At 31.9% G+C, this 27,686-nt stretch overlaps 1 protein-coding gene across 1 annotated transcript in view; it reads right to left on the minus strand.

The window, feature by feature from the left end:
- Positions 1-7,036: 7,036 nt before the first annotated feature.
- Positions 7,037-27,686, minus strand: part of LOC148273092 (uncharacterized) — a gene marked incomplete at its 3' end in the record, with an annotated part of 56,506 nt that continues 35,856 nt past the window's right edge. The window contains exon 3 of the mRNA XM_088239155.1: positions 7,037-7,405. Coding sequence (XP_088095281.1) covers positions 7,037-7,405 — 369 coding nt within the window. The remainder of the gene's footprint in view (positions 7,406-27,686) is intronic.

Here is a 27,686-nt window from a genome sequence, read left to right on the forward strand (position 1 = left end):
TTGTACCGCTTTGGATAACATGGTACAAGTCAATATTTCGTATTATGATTTCGCAAAAGCCTTTGATTTGGTGGATCACTTGATTTTACTAAAAAATTTGGAAATACAAGGATTTTCTAGCTTCTTACTAGTTTTTGTTGCCAGTTTTTTGTGTGATAGGCAGCAGTTTGAGTAATACGGGAGTTGCAAAAACAAAAAATGCAAGAACTACAGAAAATAAAATGAAAAATACATCGTTTTAAAAAAAGACAGGAAAAAGTTTTATGAGAAGCAGCAAAAATATATAATATTCCATATCCGTCATTGGAAGAAGGTACATTTGGGTGTTGATAACATACTCGTAAAAATATGTTTTAATTGACCACTACACCATGGTGGCCTCCGTGGTGTAGTGGTCAAGACGCTTGACTCACGCGCGGAAGGTTGCGGGTTCGATTCCCGATGAGAACGCAAAAATTACAATGTGATTTTTCTCAAGCCTGGGTGTTATTTGTGTAATTCACCACTGTAATTGGGCCTCCTGGTCTGTTGTGGTGCAAAAAATATATATGTATATTTTCACAAACGCAATAAAATTGGTTAACATAAGCATTTTATTTTTTCGATTTATCTTGTTCCCATTCCCCAGGAATATAATTTTTTAAAAGTGGTTCACACCTACCCGTGCTCCTTTATTTGTTTTTTTTTTTTTTTTTTTTTTTTAAGTCATGTAATTATTTGCTGGTAGTGATTGTAATTTAGTTGGTTTTAATCGTCCAAGTTGTTTTAGTGGACTAGATTTATTTCATTAAATTATACATCGACCTATATAAAGTAATAATGACATTACGAGTTTACTAAATATTATACCTATTATTCAAAACAAATGCTATTTTTTTTTTAATGAAACGTCATCAATACATTTCCATCAGTATAATTTTACTAGTACACCTTTACGAAAAAAAGTTTAATTGCTTTGTTGGTCATCTCTGTCTTTCTAACAGGGCAATAAAATATATTATCGTGCTTTAAAAGTCTGGCATTTTTTATGACTTTGTCTATCTCGCTCTGTCTCGCAAGAAGAGTATTTGCACCGCGGAATGAAAATAATTAGACACAATTTGAATATAAGTTATCCTCGACATTTTTTTCTATTAATGTCGTACATTTAATGTGTGCCGTTTTTATATCATTTTTCGGTGATAAATTTTTATTGAGTCGAAATAAATTTGTTGCGAAAACATTGTACGTAGGAAAGGATATTAATTTACATTAGTGTATATGAATCTTCTTAATCTGTACGTGTATTTCGGACTTGGCATTCATACCGCCTCATTAAATATGCTTAATTGCGATATTATTTTGGTCATTTTTATAAGAGACTTGTTCAATCATTCGCATGGTATAAGTGGTAATTATTATTAATACTGTTGTCTAAAGTTTAAATGTCATCAGATGAAGGCATGGGAATACTTGATGCGGCATTCCGCCATCGTATTAATTTTACAATAAACTTCTGTAATAGTTCTTAGAAGCAGTCACGTACGAATGTTTTGGTTTCGTTATAAAATTAAAATAATTGTATTATGTTAATATAAGGTGTATTTAAGCTACGAATCACGACATATGATAGATGATAATGAAGACTTTATACTGACTTACTGCGTAAAATTTTGAACGTACATTTTACTCAAAGAACATAAATCTTTCTAAGCACCAACTGGAAATGTATCCTTTGTTGGAATTTGATACTTGTACTTAAATGAACTATTGCTTACTTTTAATGCAAATTTTTAATACTAGTATCTTACATGCGCTGTCTGTCCATAGATTGGTTGGAACCAATGCTTCCCTAAAAAAATGACTTCTTACAATCAGTACCTTTTTTTTTATATAATAAAATCAGTTAAAAGTTAACTAATATTTTTAATAACTACAACAAATATGTTTGAATCCATTTGTTGATCTAAGATGGGATCGATGTTAATTCATTAATAACTTCTTCTTCAACGGCTTCAACGTCCAGAGATCTCGGGATGTTGTTTGATGCTCAGTTATTTTTTAATCTTCGTATATTTAATATATGTAATGACTCCCTTAAGATGCTTCGTTTTGTTCTAAGAAATGCCAAGATCTTTTCTAACACTCAGGTTATGAGGACATTGTATAATTCTTCGGTAAGAAGTCATTTGGAGTTTAGTTCCATTATTTGGTCGCCTTATGCGGCTCGATATTCTTTGATGGTGCAGAGAGTACTGAAGAAATTTCTGCATTATCTGTACCTAAAGAAGTGTGGATATTATTCTTGGCTCTTCTCAACCGACTTTTTACTAAGGATGCTAGGCTATCTGTCATTATGGAGGGGGGGGACGTTCATTTGGGTGTTCACTTCTGCCAGGTGATCGGTGGTCGCATACATAACTCAGAAATTTTGAAGGATGTAGGTATGTTCGTACATGATAACTATTTTTGATAAAGACAGCATCGATTGTTCAACCTACCACGATGCAGAACCAACCTGCCAATGGTTATGCCGGTTGGTAGAACAAGCTTGCTACTTAATTGCATCACCTCGGATGTCGACATATTTTAAGACACTGGGTCATCCCTTAGAAAATAACTTTCTAACCTGTAATTTTTCTTTTTACTCTTTGTTATATTATTATACCTACTAACATAACTATCTAATATTATTTGTGATTTATTATTGTACATGTTTAGAATGAATTGAATTTGTTTTTTCTTTAATGTTCTAAATAACTGAAATAAAATAAAAATGAAAAATAAACAATAATTGCGAAAAACCCACACACAACCCGATACTTGCGCAGTTATGCACTAACTGAAGTAAAATTTATTGCGTTCTGTCTATTTCTGGAACAAAGAGCTGCGTAAGCCTGTTGGTTTCTATGAAGCGGTCGTTCAGTGCTGAATTCACAAGTCCGCAAACGCGCAAATTGAAATCTTACCAGTTCTGTGGAAGCAGTTCTAACAAACCAATCCACGTTAATTTTTCATACATTGTGATTGTTTTATAATCAATTAGCACTTAAGTTTATTGACACGGTGGTATTATCATATTAAACTACGAAATACAACACTTTTATGTTGAAATTATGGCATAAAATTGCTTTCTTGTTTATTTCAAATCACTTAACTCGAATTACTGTGTTGGTAGTAGGTATACATATAACATATGTACCTAGGACCAAAAGACTACTTCTCTAATATAAAACCTCACCGAACACCCCTGGTATCTAGGTTTATTAAACAAAAAAGTCATGAAAACATTTTTTCCAGTAAAATTTATCACATTGGTTATAGTTTTCTACTTTCTTCTAAAGTTTACAATTTAATTATTACGATTAAGTCTTGAATTACACGATAATGCTATCTGCTTTTACACACGAGTGTCCCTGTCGGAAATTCCGAGAAACGGTAATGAGACTATTAAAAACAGCGCTAAATATCGCGTCTCGTAAATTTCTATTATAAAATTATTACTTCTTCGACCGAAATACCACACCTGCTAGATATTGTAAGTTTTATTTTATTACAAAGACGACTTATAAATTGTCGCATTTTTAGATAAGTGGTACTCTATTAACCGAAAAACTGGTAAAATAAAACATAACGGTTTTGACAATTTATACAGATTTATCCACCTACATTTCTAAGCGACATTTGTATAGGATCTTAGGAGAAAATGTAAATGAACAACAGTGAATTATGGTCAATATTCATTGAGTAGTTACAGTAGATACTTCTGCTTGTTAGAGATGTAACCTACTCACTATTCGAACACATACTAAGCAGTTCTTCAAGTCTCCACTCTATTATTGTTGCGACATTGCGACGTGGCATGGATTATACATTATAGGTACTAGAGATAAGATTAAAATCACTTACAATAAAATGTTCATTTAAAAAATTACTCATAGTAGCTAGCGAACGTTATTTGAAAAACGATTACGTTAAAGCACCGAGTGCATGATGTTATTAAAAGGAACTAATCGTATCTGCCTCGTGGTGAGCTTTTTTGGTTACCACCCATGATATACCGAGATCGATTCCTGGCAAGATTACTATTTTATTTTTATTTATTTATTTCGAATACAAACAGATGAACAGGTTAAATTAATATATTTTTTTAAAAAACTATATAAAATTTATACATAGTAGGGCCTGCCATCCAATTATATGTATTCACTAAAGAATACTGTAATAAATCGACGACGTCTTAAAGTTTAAACTATAAATATACTATATATTAAAATAAGATAAAAATGGACTAAACAAGGAGATAGTGAAAAGGAAAAGAAGGAAATTGATAAGGAGTGGTAAAGGATGATTGAAGGAAAGTAAGAGTGGAAAATTGCATTTGATTTAATGATTTAATGATTTAATGAATTATGAATGAAGAGCATCAATCAATCCTATTAATTCTCTTTTGTACATATTGTATGGAGTGTTAAATATATCAAGATTCAAAATCCAAAATCAACATTTTTGTTTAATGTTTCACATATACGAGGGATCGTAGAATAAACCATATCTCTTCGAGAGAACGAGAGAATCTCATCAATACCCATTTACCGCTCTAATTTATCTGCTTCCTCTTTCACATTAGTAGCTGCTCAATTATGGAATAATATACGCCTACTAATGTCTTCATTATTTACATTCAAATCACGTGTGGAATGTCACTTCCTGAATATTCGAGTTTTTACTTTCTCCTGCCTCTATCTTTCCCTCTTTACCACATCCTCTCTTCATAGTATAGGATAGATATTTAATCAGTTTTCATTTCTATGTATGCTCATTAAAGTTTTGTTTTATAATGAAATTATTTTAATTTACCTACAATATGTTCATATACCACTGATTTTCTCGGTTGAATTGATCGGTTTGGGTAGGTAGGAAGAAATTGCCTTAAAGCAATATGCCCGCCCTTATGCATACGCATGTAAACTGTGTATGTTTACAAAGTAGTAAAATAAATATGGAAGTGTTTTTTTTTACTTTAAAATTTCACAGTTTCACCGGATTGGCATTTGAGGCGAAAGACTTATTTTGTACTACCAGAGCCCTAAAACCGATACAAAAAGATTTGAAACGCTGACATTAATTGAATCCGGAATTCTTAACTTAAGTTCAATTCAAATCTTTAAATATCATAATACAGTAATAACATAAATATACTAATTGTATTGACGAATATATACTAATTGAATGTTTTTAATTTATGTGTCTTTGTTGAATGATCTTATCAATTAAATTTAAATTATACACCTTCTGGAAAATTTAATGCAGCTAGTTAAAAAAAGACATTAAAATCGTAATTCGAGGAAACAAGATGAAAATTTTCACTTCTAGAAAAATATAGAAGCACATTTTCAATATTTCGGAGACATCAACGAGCGAAATAAAAACCCGGATCTATGATGCGTGATGATGTACCTACATAATTAACGAAAATGCATATTAAACATGAATATGTCATGAGATAATTACAAAATGTACACAATAAAGCTATTGCAATTTGTAATGTGTATATTCACTTACCTGCCTCTCCTAATTGAAAAACATGTTTCATTATTAACAATAAAGCATATTTCGACACGAGAATAACATGTAGTGTAAAGCATTGTATTAAATGGTAGTACAAAACATTTATAAAACAGGATTATGTCACTAGACTTACTCGATATAGGCAGATGGTCAATAGTGGCAATAATTCATTGCGGGTACTAACTTATTACTTTATGGTAGTATGAGTATGTAAATAAACCTTTACCGTCATAAACAAACACATCAAAAATATTTACGAATGTAATGTACGATTCCTTAGCATGCCAATAAATTTATATGTGACGTAAATCTGAAACAAGTTATGATTGTATCGTGTTGTGATTTTTTTAAATTCAGCAGATAAAAGAGCAAATTAATAGCAATATAAGCCTAAAATTAAAGGTAAGAATTGATTACACATGATAACATAATCCAAATCAATTCATACAAATTAACGATTTGTTAAAAACACCGATATTCTAATAAACAAAATTCATTCTCACTACGCAAAAAAAATGTCTGCAGTTGAAATATGTGATGAATCTTTTAAATAAAATAAGTGCAAGAACTTTTTTTTGTCACAAAACGAGTCATATTTTAAACGAATTTTGCAATTGTAATTTTAAGGGGTATAAGACTGCGGAAGCCTGTCTACCAAGATAAAACACTATTGGGTAATATATTTTAGCCATAATACAGGGTGTTCTTTAAACCCTATCACATCCGAAACCACGATGATCAGTATGGGCAAGAATATATATTAGCGTATTAAAAAAAATATTTAGAACAAAGAAAATTTTTGAAAATAAAATATTAAAAAAAACAAATGGTTGCTTACTTCTGCAGGGGAGAAGTGAGTGGACCGCGGCGCAGTATCAGACTCCCCCTTTTCCCCTCCTCGTTCCATCCCTGCAGAAGTAAGCAACCATTGGCTTTTTTTGATATTTTATTTTTTTCAATTTTATTTGTTCTAAAAAATATTTTTAATGTGCCAATATGTCTTCTTGCTCATACTGATCATCGTGGTTTCGGATGTGACAGGGTTTAAAAGAACACCCTGTATATTGTGTACAGTTAGGGCTTTGTGTCACTTAAAAATATGACTGAGATCACTTCAACTGAGTTTTTAGTTACCGCACATTTTTGTAGGAAGGCCCCCCGGTGATCTACACCCCCTAATTAAAGCGAAACCCAATGAATGATGGCCAAAAAGATAATACGGAATATGCAAATGTTTTTTTTTACATACATTCTACGTGTATGTCGAAAAAACTTTTTTATGATGAGTGTGATGACCTTATTAATGATAATTAAGTACTAAAAGAACAATTATTATCAAGTATCGATGGGAGTAAAATTCCCACGCCAATAAATCAGAAAATCTATTCATGCGGAACAAAACACTTATTAAAATCGGTCATTGACTAATTGCGCTTCTTTCATTAAACAGAGATCTAAAAGAAGTATTAAAATGTTGTGTACACACCCAATAGCCGCCGGCGTTGCGCGAGGCTGCCTTGTCCGCGTGGAACTCGTCGGACGCCAGTTCCGCGTCGTAGGGTTTGCGCACTTGGCCGTCGAAGTCTCCGTACTCGTCCTCGCTGCGCTTCACGTAGTCCGCGTCACTCCGCTTCGCGAAGTCGGGGCGGCCCTCCGCGTCCGCGTCGCCGCGCTTCGGGAAGTCGCAGCGGCCCTCCAGCTCCGCGTCGCTCCGCTTCGCGAAGTCGGGGCGGCTGTCCGGGTCCTCGCTGAGGTTCTCCTCGGGGTCGCTCAGGGTGCGCTGCAGCAGGCTGCTGGCGCTGGTGGCGCTGTGCGGGGCTGGGCGGCGCGCCCTGGCTCCTCCGCGTCCTCCCCGCTGCCAGACATACACGTGCCGTACAAACATGCCTCATGCATTGTCATCAGAGTGATATTTACACGAAAGTTACTTATCGCGTCAAATAGAATCATCAAATTACCATCAGTTTAACTCGAGTAAATTTACATAACTAGGCATGCCGTAGGTACTAAGAAAACCATAAGCAATATTGACTATTACATCTGTTTTACCCGTATGCGTCTGTTCTAAATGTCAGAATCTGAAGAGTATTTATTGTTTTGACTTGAATTTTCCATATAAAAAGGAACTAATTTAATTCTTATATTCCTTTTAATGGTTTTTAAAATTTATTTTATTCCTTAAAATGACATTTTATTTTTTTATCCTATATGTTAGCGTGTTCATTGAATGAAACCATTGTGATTTAATATGTACATAGAAACTTTTTTATGTTTTTTTTTCTTCTTTTATCAACTGTATTGAAGTGTTTATATCTACAAAATATATATTTTTTGTAAAGTAATAGGCACTAAGTGCCGTGTATATTTTTAAATAAATAAACAATCATCATCATTATTCCCTTTCCGCACCTCCGGTGCATAGGGAACAGCATTAGAATACCATTCGCATCGTTTCTTAATCTTTTTTATCATGAAGGTGAGATGTGTCTTACGTTTCAGGTACCAGTCCAGGTACTATGAAATATTATAGTATAAAAACATTATTTTAAATAAATATTTCATATCAACCATTTCGGAAATCGAACCCGAAACCTCTCGCATGGTAGGCAAACCTGCTGACCATTACACCACGAAGCCGGTGTATATGATGTTTCTTTATAATCGAGGCTCGGTTCTACACAAAATCTGCAATGATGGAGATTATACTCTAAAGTTGTATGCCTTTATTTAAACTATCTAATTGTGTAATGGTGATAACAACCATGGACAATAATTCAGTCATCGCGAGTGGCTCTGCAGTTACAACCTTAATTCACACTGATAGTACGTGGGATACAATGAGTATTTACACTAACTGAACGTAGCTATGCAGAAAGCAGCCAGTCACAGTAAAGTAAAACTGAGATAATAGCACTTTTGCGAAAAGAGTAAATAATTAAAGATACATAGCACTTTGAAAGTTTTATTTTTATTTTCTTTGATTCATATAAATGGCCGAAGGCTTTTACGGACATGGTATATAGATAAACTATACAGGGTGTTCTTTAAACCCTGTCACATCCGAAACTACGATGATCAGTATGAGCAAGAAGACATATTAGCACATTAAAATAAATTTTTCGAACGACTAAAATCTTAAAAAATAAAAGATAAAAAAAAAACAAATGGTTGCTTACTCCCGTAGAGGTGAAACGAGGAGGGGGAGGGGGGTGTCTGATACACTGTCAACCGCACGGCCGCGCCCCCTCACTTCTCCCCTTCAGAAGTAAGCAACCATTTGTTTTTATAAATATTTTATTTTTAAAAATTCTAAATATTTTTTTAAATACGCTTATATGTATTCTTGCCTATACTGATCATCGTGGTTTCAGATATGACAGGGTTTAAAGAACACCCTGTATAAAGGCATGTTTTTTCGGTTTAAGTTTTTACTTTGACAAATGATGCAAACGTTCGTATTTTTAATGATACAAAAAATATTTAAGAATGTATTTCACCAGTTTGAATGATTTTAAAAGTCTGGCTGACCACGCAACCTAAGATGTGCATTTTGCAGAAAACAGCCACCTCTAATAAAACTCTGATGCCTGGTGTGCCATTATGTATTGAACATTTTATTTTACATTTATATTAGGGTACTTAATTGTAAGGATTGACTTAATTTATTTAATATAATAATTTTTTTAATAATTTCATCATATTTTAAAGGAATTTCGGTGATTTTTAAAGTCTGGCTGACCACACAACATGAAATATGAATTTTGCAGAAAACAGCCAGATCTAACATTAAATGATACCTCATTCAAATTTTGAATGCGTTGTGTTGAAAACATGTTTTTTACCACAGGCATTTTTAAATCAATGCATTTATAAACTCAAAATACTAAGGTACTTTACTTTATTTTAAGAACTAGATTTCTACGCAGTAAGATTTTTCTACTGCTGTGGGTGTTTTCTGCAAATTGATAAATGTCGTTTTTGTGATCAACACTATTTTCAGAAAGTGATTTTTACAGTTTTTGTAGGTAAGTGGCCTGGCTGTTTTTAGCAGAGCATAGAATTGAACTTACAGAACTCGATCACATCCAAATAGATTTTTTTCATTATTGTGGACCAACTGCTTCTGCATAACTACGTTCAATTGATCAAGTGGCTAAAGCTATATTCATAAAAATAAATGTTTGATATAAAAATAAGGCACTTTATATTAGCCTATCATATAGTACTAAATCGCGAGCCTTATAGTAGAACGTAACGCGTAACAGATATTGAGAGTGACGAAATTGTGTTTTGAGTAAGTGAAACTCAAATCATCCGGCACGCCTACTTATGTATTACCATTTACACAGTAAAAAAAAATTATTCGATGTCCGACACATAAAATTAAACGTTCGTCATCTGATTTCATTGAACAATTTTAAATTATCGTTAAAATTTTGACGTAATAAGTAACTTTAGTCATGTATAATAATTTCGTGAATCATTTATTTGCAATGATCAAATAATCATATGCGTCATTCAAGTCATACCATTTAACTTAAAAATACTGAAAGTTCCAAGACTTGAAATCCAAATCCACTCATTGACTTGAAATCCACAAAATTATTTGTCATTGCAATTTTTGTGAATGAAGAATAGGTATTATAAAATAGGCAAAATTGTTTATCGGTAAATAATACAGATAGCATAATTTATTCACATGATAAAAAATGTCTCTATAACATGCAAAGTTTTAAATAAAGTTTAGGAAATTTATGATTTTGAATTAATAAGTGCAACGTACGGAATTTAAAAAGCATGCAAGTGAAAATCATTGGAAGTAGAATATTTCTCAAATCATCGTGTATTTTAGTATATTTGATGAAAGCTGTATAATTTCGTTGCTTTAAAGAAAATCTGTAAAAAACCTTTTGAAATATAGGATTATTGTTTGACGCATTGCATTGATAAAGCATTGACTTTGAGTTCAAAACTTTTAAATTAATGTTAGTAAATATTATTGTTTCACCGCTTACCGACTTTTTATGTCTACTGGTTTCGACGTATACCCGTCTCTTCCTCAGGACACTCACTGCACCAACATGCATATACTAAAATACACTTTCATCTTTACATCACCGTAGTACACATAGTATTTACAAAAAAATGTGAAGTTCATATTCAGACATGGTGGCGTTTATATCCTCTTTAACTCTGCATGTAATTTATGTATTTTTTCGTAAATGCTCTGTACTCGTAAACTACGGTGATGGTAAAGGTGAAAGCGTATTTTATTATGTTCATGTTGATGTAGTGAGTGCCCTGATGAAGAGACGGGTACGTCTCGAAACCGGTAGACGTTAAAAGTATGTAAGAAGTTAAATACTTATATTTACTAACATTAATTGAAATAAAATATTTTAAAAATTAAATAGTAAATTGCGTATCTTTTTATACGTAAAAAACTATGTTAATATTTCGATTACATCAGTGCAGGAAAGTGTATAATTTTAAGTGAGCCAGGTATCTGATTACGGTTAATTATTTGTATAGAAAGTATTCATTAAATCGCTGATGTCGCTTTTGCATTAGCAAACATCCCGAGAAGGACATATTTTGTGAACTTTCTTCCTTATGTAATATATAAAGATTAAATTGTTATATAGATATCCACCAGTACGACTTAATAAAAAAATAACATTTGTATTGGACCAGTGACGTCTATAAAGTTTGGTACTAGATCTCTGTAATACATAGGCTTCAAGGAATTTAATAAATTGCCAAAAAGATTTAAAGTACAATTTTTAAAATACAGAAACAGGACGTGCGAATCGAAAAATTATTTTTTACAGAAGTACTTCGAATAAATAATAAAAGTTTATCCAGAATTTGCGCATCTTGAATTTATAATTTTTAATCTTTTGCCGTTTTAGCTTGTATATGTAATTTTAAATACTTTTTTTTTTTTAATTATGCTTTTTCGTCCTTTTTTAGCTTGTATTATGTCATTTCAATACGGTTTTTAATACTCTTTTAGCTTGAAATGGGTATATTTATTTTCATAATTTCAAAAACTTTTTCATTTTCAAGATTTTATCTCGTATTTAGCTTGAAATATGTACATTGTACATACTCGTACATGTAATTTTTAAACTTTGTATGTATTTTCTATTCTTTTGTAGATTGTATTATTAGTAGATAATTTTGAATTCATTTCCTTACATTTTGAGCTGGTATTAGGCGTATTTTATATTTATTTGATATTTTTTCGTGCTCTTTTAATTTGTATTGTGTAGTTATACATATGTAATGTTAAATACTTAAATCACATACTTTGAAGCTGTATTACGTATTTGTAATTCTAAATACTTAATGCTTTTTACATTGTGTTATATATAATACTAGCGGACTCGACAGATGCTGTCTTGCCCGAACGTTGGCTTGCCTGCTATTTGCTTGGAAAAATACTGTTTATATATAAGTAGGTACTATAGGTACTTGTTTGTAATTAAATTCCAAAACTAAAAATTCTTCATATTCAAATATTGCATCTAAGTAGGTATCTAGGTAAACACAAAATAAAAACAAAAAACATAAGATAAATATTTTTTTTGAAATATGACTTACTTCTTCTCACCAACAGAATGGTGTACTTCTGTAGAAAAAAGGTTTTTAAAAATGCATTGAATTTAATATTATTTAAGTTTTTAAAAAAATCCATTAAAAAGAAATAAATGGGTAAAAATTATATCGAATTTAAAAAAAGGATCTGATTAAGATCCATAAAAAACAAATGCTGTTTGCAAACATTCAAAAACAAACTTTTTTCATACACAAAAAAACAACAACTTTCCATTTTTTTGTAAATGCATTCTCCTCAAACGCAACCCTGGTAGATTGACGAATAAATCATTTATGCTCCTCACTTATTTTTTACATATTAGATTGAAGATTTTAATATCTACGAACGCCCACAGCGCAAAGATCTATATATCTCTGAAAACCGCACGTAAATCGGTTGAGCCGTTTAGGAGGAGATCAGTGACATCACGCGTACAGAGAAATTATAGAAGATAAATTTGTAAAAAAAAAAAAAAATTACGACAAGTTGTTTGAGATTAAAAAACTAAAAATTAAAAATATAAAGTAGGTAAAAAAACTTATGATAAGAAAGCTATCACCTTCTAAATGCACTTAAGTTAGGATTTTAATAAGGTCTGTTTATTATGTTTAAATTTGAAGTACCTACATAATATATTTACTACAATACAATATTTTCAAGTATACCCGATGACAAAAAAATTCAAAAGACCCACTGACTTGCATTTTTACTACACATTTCATGCACAAATATTGCATCCCCACCTTTTTGTTCCCATTTGAATTTTCATCAAAAAGGTAACACCGGTGAATCATAATATTTTCTTAGTATGACCGACTCATGGGAACGTTTTTTTTTACAGTGATACAGGTAACTTGTTCTCACATATAAAATGTAAGTACTCGTATGAAACAAGTGACTAATAACAATATTAAAGGCAATGTGTACCTGTAACATTTATATTTGTTTGAATAAAATTACACGGCATGGTGAGATACATAGATAAAGAATAATATACTTCGCGTTTAAGCACGGCTGTTTACGAATCAAAAAAACAATATGGGAAAATAGGCACATTATAACCGAGACTATGAATTGAGAGGTTTAATATATCATAGCCTAGGGCGTTTTGTTATATTTTCCTATACTTTAAGATTGCGAACAAAAACTGATCACACCGTGATTTTATTATTATTTATTTATTTAAACACTTCATATACATAAACGGTTTACACACATATGCATAAGTGCGGGCATATTGCCTTAAGGCAATTTCTTCCTACCTGCCCAAAATTTGAGAAAGGCAGTGGTATATAGTATATATATCATTACCTGCTCGAATAACTATCAAATTTAAAATTTCCGCCTGAGACGTAGTGGCAAATGCGTCGGGCAATCTTGAAATCGATTCCTTATCAAGTCAATATGTTTTACTTTTTTTTTTTTATTGAATAATTTTTTTTTTTTTACATAATACATTTTTGAAATACAAAATAGGTAAATATACAGAACATCTTATATATAACGTTTCTACCTCTCTAATAAAGTAGATTTTGCTCTAGTATTTAGGATTATGGTTAATTCGTTTATAAATATTTTGATAAATAGGGTAGTAAATAGCTAGAAAGTAAATCTAAATAATAGTTTGAATTTTTTTAGGATCATTTTAGTGCGTTAAGTCAACTTTTAAAAGTTATCGAGTGTTTTAAAATATGTAGTTTAATATTCCATTAAATTTGTTTGACACAATTGAGTTAAGGGGAAGCCATTCGGTAAAATAAATATTAGTATTAAAAAATGCTGCTTTTTATGAAAAATTTCAACCTATTTTTTGTTCTGTTTTTCGAAAACTGGTTTCAAAATAGTAAATTTCATTCAAAAAACCATACGAGAACATAAAAAAAATATAATTTCATTTTAGTAAGCCTCAGAACTGTATTCTTTATCCGCCTGGACCCAGAGCATACAGTAATGTGGGTAAAATAGGGGTTTGATCCGTCAGTAGGGTTGCAGTGAGTCAAATCTTGCTGGAGGGTGTGATTCTATTAAATGCTGCGAATGCCCAGTTGTATTCTACCGGCAACACTACTGACTAGTCCAACTCGTTAGCGTCCACATAGCGAACCCCAGGCAATGGGATCATACTCATAACGGTGTGATTACAGCAGATAACGAGAGGATGAATGGCGAGTTTCTGGTGCCTTCAAACCAGAACCAACCAGCTAAGCGAAGGTAACCCCGACAGAAAAATCCACCATAGAAGGCAGCGGGAAACCACTCTGATCATCTTTACTCAGGAATCACTGCGGCAGTCACAACCTACAAGCAGTTGTCCTGGCCTCGGAGTAGCGCAGGACCAAGATGCTTTCGTTGCAGTAATCGTCAACGTTGGAGGGACCTGATAAGGCACCACAAGAAGAAGTGTAAAATAGAACCAGAATTCTAGATAAATACTTTCGACTCGATAGCTGCTATCGGATGAAAATCATAACTATGGAAATCGAGTGAAGATAAGTCCGCCTCGTTGTGCAGTGGTTGACAAATACGCCTACCATTCTTGAGGTCCTGGGTTCGATTTCTGGCAGGGTAGATGTGAAATATGGATTTGGAGGTTTTTTTAACTGCAACATTTTATTGTTTCTGGATTGGCACCTAAAGAGTAAGACCACGTCATCTTCACCCAACAGATGGTCGGACTATGCTACATTTGGTTTACCAATGCTGTGTCCTATGCACCAACGAGTGCAGAAAGGGGGATGATGGTAATTATTAATAACCCACAAACAATAGTAAAAAAACAGAAACTAATCGAATTCACATTAACCAGCCAAAGTTACCAGGCCGCCTGAAATGAAGAATCATCCTAAGTGTTTCGAGTAGTAAAATTATGGTTATTATGATTAATAACCTTTCATTGTGTTTAATGTACGCATGCATTTGAATTAAACGCACTTATTAACTTGTTTAAGATTTAAATAAATGATCATGCGTCGAGACTAAAAATGTTTTGTTACAATTTTCGACTGTTTAAGAAAATTTATTTGAATTTTCAAAAAAAAAACCTTATTATGGAATGAATATTATGTAAGTTTAGTCATTTACAGGCCTTATGGAGTATGAAAACTTGTGACTCAACTTAAAACAATTGAAGTAATATGAATGTTCCATTTTCCCGATTTAAAATCTCTCATTTTTTGCATTTGTAATGACTACACAGCACAGTAACGCGCTGAACTTTTTGGCACAGTATGGGAAAGGTCAACTGATTATCTTCGACACTGTTTAAAATTCTCAATTCGGCTTATGCTAAAACAACTATTCTCAAAAATGCTTTATACCTATAATTAACACATTTCTACTTGAATTTAGTAATAGATAAGACTAGTAATTATTATTATGCAAATACTTGTGGTGTAATCAAATGTTTTCATGCAAAGGATCTTTACCAACAAGCCATATAAGTTGACTTGGTGAGTCCGATAATATTTAATTATTTTTATTTAAAATAAATAAATATATATGTATGTATATATATGTAATTATTATTTTAATAAATAAATAAATCCTTATAAAACATGTTGTTTCGAGTTTCAGTCAGTCTCACCTTAGGAACCCGGAAATCGTCTACACTTCTTATACTAGTTCGATAGTTGATCATTAAAAAAATATTTCTCAATATTGATGTTCAAACATGGTCAGAATGGTAAACATTTCACAGTGTGTATGAATAACGCTGAAAATTATCCCCTTAATTGTTGTTTAACATATCGTATTTTAAAGTTCATTGCCTTTAATGTAGATATCTCTGCTTTTAAATGATCTGTTTTTTGTAGTACATTTAAAATGCTATGATAAAAACTTTTATTTTGTTACAGCCGGTGTTATTGAGCCTTCAAAAGAAAATAAATATTATGTTGTGGTACATTTTACTGCGTTAGTAGCCGCAGCGTGAAAGCTTTGGATTAATGACTGTAATATTAATCGGTAGCCATCACTTTTCTTGTGAATTTAATCAGTAACGTATTAAGTAATCAATTTAAAAATTACTAAATTAATCAAAAATCAAATCGATGAAAAAATGACTATTTTTTAAGCCCGCTTGTATTACTTGATTTCCGAATTTTATATTAGGTGTGAACAAATGTTGTGTCCGTTTTTTTCCAAATTTAAAAAAAATGAGCACCAAAAGTAAAATACGGGTTACACCTACGTCATTCGAAAGAAAATTTTCTGCTCTACAATATCTTGTGTTGTGATTTTTTACACATACTATTTTATTTGATTTTCCTTATTTGACCTTCAAAATTAAATGCTAAGTAGTCAAAAGTGACCATTTAGGCGCCGAGCTTCTTGCGATATCTGCACAGTGTACTGCGAAGATGCTATGAATTATTGACATTTTATTTTTATTTTCATAATAAAAAAGAATGCATTATTGACAAATTTGTAATATTTTTTTTGTTGTCTCTTCTTGCTCTCATCATTAAAAAAAAATATCTTTCATTATCGTACAATAAATTAGTCAATAATTCATATCATATTCACCAAACACTGCGCAAACATCGCGAGCAGCTTTGGCAGCTTTATTTTCTCGATTGCACGCGAACAGAAGTGGGTTGTGATTTTCCATTTAAAGAAAATAATAAATGTAACGTAAAACAAACACCATATCTTGTAGAGCAGAATATTTTTTTAGAGTGACGTATAGTATACGTTTATCACTTTGTTTTACTTTTGGTAGTCATTTTTTAATTCGGAAAAAACGGACACAACTTACGTTAACACTCAAAGTATTTTCTAAACATAAACTTTTTTCCATGTTTAAGTAACCTGATTCGATTCCTGTGGTGGTATTCTAAATCATCTCTACCCCCTCCCCTAGAGAGTGATAAAAATAAAGATTATTATTTTTTTAATGCGACGACAGTTTACTTCATATAATGGCCACACTGATGATTAAACGTCAAATGGTGAATAAACTGCTTCAAAAACGAAAATAAAACTTTTACGGTTTGGTCAATTCAACCTAATTAAGTGTTTTGGCTTATGCTCGAAACAATGTTCTAAATTTAAAAACATCATGTTTGATTTCACGTGTTCATATTTTTTGACATTCACTCATCAGTGTAGCCATATATGAAGCAAAAATTAGTCGCACAGAAAAAAATAATATCCCCAAATTAACCACTCTCTAGGGTATAGAGAAGACTCATAAATTCACCCTGGAAAATTAAAAAGGAAATGATGGTTTTTCAAGAGGTTCTATACTGAAATGTTTCATTGGTCTTAGGCTGACACCTAAAGCGTAAGACTGACGTAACAAAAATTATCCAGAAAGGTAGTAATGGGAACTCTAATTCAGTTCCGGTGCGGATAGAAAAATGATAACGATAATCAAAATATTGCTGATTTGATTGTTGGAATACAGACCTACATCATCTTCATCATCATTCCATGTCCGCTCCCTAGTTGAAGCATATGCATCCAAGAGGCTCCATGCATTCCTATCGGCTGCCCGCGTTTGTGCGTCCTCCCAAGTCAGGTTCGCGTTCCGTACCTCTAACATAAACTGCCGACAAACAATCAGCTGTGAAGTCCGCAACTTGTGGTATAAGAGAAGCAAAGTTTCCATAGTGTAATGGTCATGACGCTTGACTCTCGCACAGAAAACAACAAATAAATCTCAGACTAGAGTTTTTGACTGGATGGCTGTTCTCGGGCAAAAATCCTGAATAAAGAAATCAAGTGGAAACAAGTCTGCTTCGGGCTTGTTTGTCCCCCAATCTCGAGGTCCTGGGTTCGATTCCTGGCAAGGTGGACGTGAAATATTGCGATTTTGAAAGATTGTTGTTTGAACTGCAATATTTCATTGTTCGTGGACTGGCAAAAGGTTGTTCGCCATCAGTGTACGATAAGCATAGATACTAGTAGTACTCGCACAGAAAACAAAAAAATCTGTGCCGTAAAAACACTAAAATGAAGAATGCTCAGTGCCATGGAAAATTAGATTTAATATAAAATAAATTAAAATATTTAGCAACTATATTAAACCAATATTGCTAAAACCCATATATTTCGTGCTTCGATGCTAAAAATCCCCTGATTCAAACCAAATCATCGAAAGGGTCGAGAGTTTTCAATACCTAGGAGTATATGTTACAGAAAATTTCAGATTAAAAAAAAACTGGGAGTGCAGTTAGAAGTAGCAGGTGCCACATTCAAAAGTATGGAAACTGTCTGGAGATCGGATATTTACTCGATGAAAATCAAATGCCGCCTATATAACGCCAGCATAACACCTATTCTCCTCTACGGATGCGAATCATGGCACCTCACTAGGGCCCAAAACAGCAAAATTCTGAGTTTTGAGAATAGGTGTCTCAGAAGGATCTTGGGTTAGCCGTAGTTTGACTTTGTGGGGAATGAATTAATAAAAGAACGGACGCAGCAAACTCCGGTGACGACTGTCATCAAGCGAGGGCAATACGGTTGGCTAGGCTAGGCCATATTTTTATTTATTTGACACTTTATATACATATACATATAAGGGCGGCATATTGCCTTAAGGCGATTTCTTCCTACCTACCCAAACCGTTCAGTTTAAGAAAATTATAAATACATGGACATATTGAATCTTACAATTTTATACAAAAATGCAAACAAATATTATTTAAAGAATTAAAAATTAACACTATTCAATGAAGAATGCAGAGGAGATGGGAAGGGAAGAAGAAGGATAAAGAAACAATTTTAATATTTAGATAGTGACATTTTAATCTTGACTTAAATGTAAATAAAGAAGGGTCGGGGCGTCTCTAACATTAGTGGGTAGATTATATACTATACTGCGGATGCCTCCTGAGAGCCTTAACCGCGTTGCCTACTTTACAAGGCATCTGCTTATCAACGTCGTGGACGTCCACTGCTGACTGTTCATCGGCAGTTTGTCAGAATTATGGGATGAGAACCTGACTTGGAAGGACGCAAGGGAGTTGGCAGCCGATAGAGATGCATAGAGGCTCTTGGTGGATACCATATGCTCCAATTAGGAAGCGGACATGGAATAATGATGATTATATTTTGTTGTTGTTCATTATAATGGCTTGACACGGGCACAGCTTAAGAAACCAAAATATGTTAGTGAATATGTTTACAAATGTAATTTGAAAAAAAAAAAATAATAATAATTTTTAAGTCTTTTAACAAATAATACATTTTAAAAACCTCTAAACTTTCTTATTGTGCAAAAAAGTTCCCAGTCCACTACTGATTTTTTTGCTACCTTCTGATGCTGACGACTTGACTTTGATAGGGTCGGGGGTTAGATGGCAACGAGTCTTGATGTGATTACTTCAACACTTGACGGACAGCCACAGCCGCCATGAACAGTGGCTTCTAGCGCGCTGTTTGTGCGCGCGTCCATAATAGCCTTTTGTTAATGAAATAATAAATCAAACAATAGAGAGGTGTGGTTACAGAAATGCCTATTAAAGTGTTGTATTTAATGCGATCATACGTTTATGCCCATTACGCCAAGCCCCTTGAGTTATTCTCTGTAATTGAACGATGAGTTCATTTGCGGGTCCGTCGTCGCACTTCTAAATTAACCATGGACGCTATAATAAGTTTAGTGTATCATTCTTAATATTCTACTTTTGCATTCGATAAGGAAATATAACTTTTTTTTTACAATTATAAATTAATATGGATCTATGAAATGCTGTCCAGTAAAAACATTTTTTTTGTACTTTGTAGTAGCATATATATTTTTTCAATTTATAATTTTTCAACTCCCGCGAAAACGGCTCACTGCATTGGCCTAATACGTCACGATTCGGTTAAATTTGGACATTTGTTTGTGACCGTTAAAATTAAATCATCACGAATCTTGACGTCACAATTGTCAAAACCAAACTAGTAGCGTTTTTGAGACATATTTTTTTAACAATTTTATTTTAAAATTCATGGATGAAAACATTTTTTTATCGGTATTCGTACATTCGTAGTATGTGATATTTTCCTATTATGATTACTTTAACTAAATTGATAGCAAAATAAGTTACTTTTTGGTTTTTTCTACTAAAATATTCATAATGTTTTTTATTCTTATATATATTTATATATTTGCATGCATATAAATGTGCATTCAAATACGCATATACACATGTATGTTGTGTATGTACGTGTAATTTTGTTCACAAAGTGGCTCTGTCACGTAAAACTGATTGAATCAGGCTCTATACCCATGTGGATTTTTTTTTCTTTTGATTTTGTTCTAATTTTTATGAGTTTTGAGTTAGAATTTTTTTATCGCCGTGTAATAAAAATAATTAAGATACGCTACGGTTAGTTTACCAATACAATGCTTTATGCACCATAAGGTTCGGAAAGGGAATAATGGTGTTCATATGTTTGTTAAGCTTGCTGAATCATTATTCTTATTATATTTAGGATCGGCGGCCTCCGTAGTGTAGTGGTCAAGACGCTTGACTCACCACGGAAGGTTCCGGGTTCGATTCCCGGTGAGAACACAAAAATTAAAAATGTGATTTTTCTCAAGCCTGGGTGCTCTGTGATGTAATTCACCACTGTAATTAGGCCTCCTGGCCTGTTGTGGTGCAAAAAAATGTAAATGTAAAAATCTAAAATTTTTATTAATATTTTTGCACGTGTGTAGAAGTTAATATACTCGTAGTTTTTAAAATATTGCATTTACAAAAAAAAACATCAGAAAAATCAAAATATTTTTCGTGGTCCAAAAGATGACTCAAATGAAAGGCATGAATTACATTACAAGATGCATGAATATGGAAGAAGCTAGAAATGTATTCCAGGATAGAAACATGTTGCATTTTATCCTCTCTGCCTATTCTTACTCATAACTCACAAATTTCCAAACCCAAACTCAACCTCCTCGTCTGATACAACGTGTCAGAAATACTTTGAAATTTTATTATCCTTCTTTACCATACCTTTCTACTATTGATATAAAAATATTTTACGGATTGTTTTATTACGTTTTAACGAGCAGGAAGAACAATTTTATAGTGGCTTGAGTGTTGAATTTTAAGTATGTTTATTTAATCATAGAAATTAGAAAATACATTTTAATTTTAAATTGCTTATTTCATGCATTTTTAAACAATCATATTCGCAATCTTAATAATTTTATTACGAAGCTATAAAATATAATTAGTCTCGCAGGTCAAATTACAAACTCAATATTTGATATCAATCTTTTTAGATCAGATAAGTTTTATTTTGCAAAAATATTTAGTTCTTTTTTAATGCCTTTAAAGTGTTAAATAATATCGAATATCTTTAAAATATATGAAAGAAATAAATTTTGCAAAATATAATCTATGTTTTTTTAATCATTTTATTTCATTTTTTACACTTAAACTTGAACCGGTCAATGGCAGATTATAAACCATCTTTACGGCAATATAATATACATATAACAAATTATTTGAAACTTTTGTATTCTGGGATTACAAAACTTTTTGAGAAATGGCCAAACACTAAGTTAGTAAATTATATGTATTTTGAAAGTACTTTTAATCGACGCTGCGCTGGCAGTATCTGTTAAGTGTTTTTTTTTTCTTAAATACATTTTAGAATTCTTACCAAGATTATGCATTTTGTTTTCAACAAAACATACTTTAAAATGTTTTTAAAATAAAATTACATGTTTTCCCTTTTTGTTATCCAAAAAAAAGGTTTTTCAAAATTCGTCATCAGAAGGTATGCACATTATTTTATTAAGCTCGTTAATAATTTTTAGAATGTCACTTGACAGAAATTGTCAGCGCAACCACGTTATATAAATTCAATAAACGAAACTATGAAAAAATTAAGCGATTTAGGGCCAGTTGTTCAATAAAATGTTACATGTTAAATTACTGCTACTTTTCAGTCGAACTGGATCAAATTTGCTACACTACACTAACACAAAACACACACCACCCCACAGCGTAACACTTGAACACCACATTCTTTCTCCTGTTTGTTGTCGATTTTTCAAGAATAATAAAAGTAATATGTTCACACGTAATATATATATATATATAATTCTATTGTGTAAGTTGATTCCTATGTTAACCTATTAAGTATCAATGTTCTTTTTTGGGACACATCTCTATTTATTGAATTGACCGCCGAATTTATACAATACTGTTGCAGTTTTTCACCTCCAATTTGGTACAGTTTTGGCTATTTTTTACTGTAAAAATCACACATTTGGCTCCAACGGTTGTCATTTGACACGCAAAAGAAGTGGATTGCTTTTAATATTTATTGATAATTTTGATGTTTTTTTCATTATCTATTTTTGTTTAATTTAATTTAGTACGTACTATTATTTGGCATAAGATTTGTTGCTCCTATTTCTTATATTTCGTACTATAATATTGAGTGAGTTTCTAGAAAACATATCTCAATTATCATTTCAATTATACTTTTATAAATATATTCTTTTTCTGTTGATTTAAATTATACTCTTATTTTGTTTTTTTTAATACTACTATATTTTACTATTATTTTGTTGATTTTAATGATACCACTATTTTGTATATTTGATTATGTGTGATTCTTAATTTGTATAATTTATATTTTTAAAATTATTTCTGATTTTCTTTTTTGCATTGTATTCTTTGGAATTTGATTATTTATTACATTTACCTTTTTTCTAGATTGTTATTCTAGGTCATTATAATTTGATCTAATTAATTTCACCTTGTATTTTTATTGTTATTTGTTGTGGCTTGACACGGGCATAGCCTAAAAAGCCTTAATAAGTTCATAAATATTTAATTTTGTAATTTTGAATAAATAAATAAATTTGTTGGATTTTTCTAGGATCGATTAGTTTGCTATTATTATTATGGATAACCTATAAAGCGCTAGTTTCGTAATATAATATACCTCAAAAGCGCTTTACATAGTGATTCTATAGATAAATAAATTTAATTGAAGCTTTGAAATTAGTAATTTAATAAGAACAATTTTTTTTTTGTTATCACATATAGATTTTAAGCTTTTTCTGTAACACCACTTCACTCTCACAGCCTCGCACCTCTGATAGGAGAGCATTACATGACATAGGGCCTGTGACTGCAAATGCGCGTTCACTGAATTTAGTGCGCTGTTTACGTAGACGTATAATAACTTTTTCTCTCGCCGTAGACGTAGCTGATCTAAGCTTAAGACGCTTGTCAGCTAGTTTTCCTGGAATGCATTGTTCTCTTAGATATTCCGGAGTAGAGTTGTGCCGTGATTTATAGATAAGCCAACAGAGTTTGTATTCCACCTTCTGTAGAAAACATAACCAGTGTAATTCCCGAAGTAGTGGAGTGATATGACTGAACTTAGAGATTCCAAAAATAAGTCTTGCTGCAGCATTTAACAGCTATTGTACAACAGAAACCATACTATTTTCGTATAAAATCTCGCAATCTCATGCTTATTTCATTAAAATACAATCATTGATACAAAAAAACATGTTTTTATATTTCAAATAGTTTATTAGTAGTACCACGTATTTAAATAGTTTTAAGTTAGAAGACGTTAAAAGGATAACATTTTCTCTTGTGAAATGCAACAAAAAAACATCTAAAAGCTGGGACCAAAATGCTTAAATTAGTATTTATTTTTGTAATTGTCTATTTACGTATCTTAAAAACGTAGTAGTGTGCATAATTATAAACACCTAAATAAATACAAAATGTAAAATAAAACGTTTTGAAAAATATCGGTTACATCGAAAACCCAACGATGGCTTAACTTTCAACATTTGATAATCTAAGCTTTTTATGGCGCAACTATCCCTTAAAATAGAAGAATAAAACTGTTCGTATGTACATAGTAGTACCTATCTTTAGATGACCATGTCGTCACTAAATGTTGGGTTAAGAACGCTTCAATTATCGTCCCAAAAGATGTATGTACATATTTAACATTGGGTGTTTGAAACAACACTGTATCATGAATGTATGAATGAACAAGTAAAGCCTTTTATCCAAAATAATTTGCATTGATTAACCTTGGCCTCTTATTCAAATCCCAGTGAACTCTATCATTTCATTTAAAATTATTTTATTAGTATTTTCGTCATTGAAAATATTTCTTCTCTCCAAATTTTTTTTTAATATATATTTTTATTATGATCATTATTATTATATATTATTGTATAATTATTATATATATTCACAAGTACATGTCCAAGAAATGTCTAATGCAATTTTTTTTTAATTTACAAACAAGACGATATTTTTACATAACGAATATGCATCGAAAAATGTGTAAATGCGTAAACGTACCATACTAAATAAATATTGCGTTTCCAGGACACTAGGGGTCTTACTGTTAAGCCTGGTATAAAGTTACACCTAGGCATAGTGGCAGATAAGGATGGGAATACAACTTGTAACTCCAGGAACTCGGAAATAGTTATTCCCATAGTAGGATATTGTTCTTATAGATCAAGCCTATTGAACTTTTCCAAAGATGGTGGATGGTAATCAAGCCTTTCGTATAATTAAAATATGAAACTGCTTTATGATTATCTTGTTATATTTATCCATTCAAATATTTTATTGTTTAATATGATTTAAACGTTTATTTTTAATTGTTTTAAATTTCTACTGAATGTATTAAACAACTTTTAGGTTAAATATTTTTTTCCAAGTCTTGAGTATACGGTAATGTATATATATAATTTTAATAATTAAACCAAATATGGTTTATACGTTTTGTAATAGACAATTTGGCCGTATATGTAAGTAAAATACAATAAAATAAATAAAATACCATCCATATTATAGTGGTAGAATAAAGATGGTATTATCATCCTAACTTTACCACTATGCCGACGCGTAACTTTATACCAAGTTTATAAATAAGGCCCTAAGTTACATGAATTTTTTTTTCAGTATCATAAACATACTGCATTTGCAAATATCATAAAAATCGTATGTGTTTTTCAGAAAAATGCAATTATGGTACCACTCATGATGGAATAAGAGACAGATTGTATTCCGGTGGGTAGTTTTGCGAACTACGGATTAGGAAGTATGAGGTTAAAACCCATTTGCTTTTTCCACAACTTGTTTCCTATTATTCTAAATCGGATATTTGGTTAAATCATAAAAACGAAAATACTAATTTTCGTTTCAAAATATAAACCCTTATTCTGGTGGAATATTCATATACCACTTTGAAGTCCTATAAAAGGTTTAAATTATATTTATAATTCATTTGATTGATAGAGTAAGAAAAGTTACAAAGGATAGAGTGTGGGATATTCAGAGCGGTTTTATGAATGGAAGAGGATGTATGGATATTTATAATAAATATTTGCTTTACGAAACATGACAGAAAAATTTCTTGCTAAAAACCAAAAGCTTTTCTGCGCATTTGTCGATCTGCAAAAAGCGTTTGATAGAGTTGACAGAGAAAAATTATGGAAGGTGTTATCGGAGTACGGAGTAAGCGTAAATCTAACACGTGCTATTGCTTCTCTGTATAAAGACAGCACAGCATGTGTTAGGGTAAATGGATCATACACATCGTGGTTTGACATTCATAAAGGAGTGAAGCAGGGATGTGTTATGTCACCATGGCTGTTCAACGTGTATATCGATAACTGCATGAAAGAACTGAAAGGCTTAAGAATGGGAGCAAAAATGGGTGATTTAAAAGTCAATTGTCTTTTGTATGCTGACGATGCTGTACTCCTTGCTAATAACAAAGAGGAACTGCAATTCTTGGTAACAAAGGTCTACGATGTATGCAAGAGAAGCGATTTGCTGATGAATGTCGATAAATCGAATGTGATGGTTTTTGAAAGAAATGAAAGTATGACTAAATGTGAAATCACTGTGAATGGAGTTATACTAAAACAAGTAGAGGAATTTGTGTATCTGGGAAGTATGTTCACTAGGGATGGAATGACTGAGAAAGATATTGAAAGGAGGGTGAGTGCCGGGAACAGAGTGAACGGTGCACTTAAATCGACCTTGGCAAATAAATGGTTGTCACAAGAGGCAAAATTGGCAGTTCACAACGGAGTCCTGGTCCCATCCCTGATGTATGGGAACGAAGTATGGACTTGGAAAAACAGGGATGAAAGTAAGCTGAATGCTGTCGAAATGCGATCTCTCAGGCGAATGTGTGGTAAAACTATGTACGATAGATGCACAAATGTTGAGATCCGTACATTATGTAAGGCTGAGACAAGCATTATCGACAAAATCAAGAAAGGAGCTCTGCGCTGGTTTGGACATGTAGAACGAATGGACAGCGAGAGAACGGCTAAGAATATTTACAATGCGAATGTTGATGGATGCAGAAATAGAGGAAGACCGAGAAAGACATGGCATGACCAAATCCAACAAATACTTAAAGATGGACATGTCAAAAGTCGGAATAATCGGCGCGCGTGCATGAGAAGATGTATAAATGTAGAGGAAGCGAGATCTGTATGCAAAGATAGAGTGTTGTGGCGTTCTATCCTCTCTGCCTACCCTTACGGGGAAACGGCGTGATGGTTTGTTTGTTTGTTTGTTTGATGTTAGTAAAAAATATATTAGTTTTGCTAGAATTATCACTCCATTTCCCGTTTTAGGGATAGGCAGAAAAATAGATCCATAGAACGACGCAAGTATTTCAGTTGACGTACAATCCTAGCTACTTCCACTTTTATAAATTTAGTCGTACATGCCCTTTGAATATGTCGATTTACTACAATAAAAAAATAAATTATTTGACTTTAACTATACAAATTTTAATAATGATAGTAATTTTAAACAATTTCAAATTATCATCTTAATAATATTGTGTACTGACTTGTTGACACATTATAAAAAATAAGATAGCTTTTTTTAAACAAATAAGATTACTATGGAAAAGAGAGAAAAAAAACAGTGTTTTTACGAAAAAAAACGCTTTATTAAATAAAATAAAAATATTTTACCTACTGAAAAAAAACATAAATACAATACAAAAGACGAATACAATTTTTTTAAAAGCATTATTTATTTATGTATTCATACAAAGATACATATTACAAAAAATTGTATAACTTATCAGTAAACTTGGGATACAAAATATTGGAAAATATTATTAAAGAATACTAAAAATAAAAATATAACTTACACATAAATTAACATATTACAACAGAGATGAAGAACATTTAAGAGAAGGTTATATAGAAGTCTAGGCATCTACAGGGCTTATGACCTGTCAATGGTTGGTTTAAGTGGCCACTTTACACATTGTGTAACATTCACCATTCTGCCCATATTTGAACATCTATATTCCTTCAATTCTTTCATCTGTTGATGTTTGTGAAGTTAAAGAGCTGAAACCTTTATTTATGCGGATGAGATTCATCCAATTGAATTATTTCACCTACATACTAGGCAACGCCTGAAAATACTATTTTTTCAATTTCTATACTTAAATTACACAAATTTTAAAAAAACATCTGAGTACCACGCTTAATAGTATAAAATAATTCAGTTTAACAATGTTTATAATATTTTCAGCGTTTTTTGTT

The sequence above is a fragment of the Micrasema longulum genome, unplaced genomic scaffold (assembly GCF_059751315.1).
Source record: "Micrasema longulum isolate JH-2025_06_02 unplaced genomic scaffold, ASM5975131v1 h1tg002081l, whole genome shotgun sequence".
In the NCBI taxonomy this organism is placed as follows: domain Eukaryota; kingdom Metazoa; phylum Arthropoda; class Insecta; order Trichoptera; family Brachycentridae; genus Micrasema; species Micrasema longulum.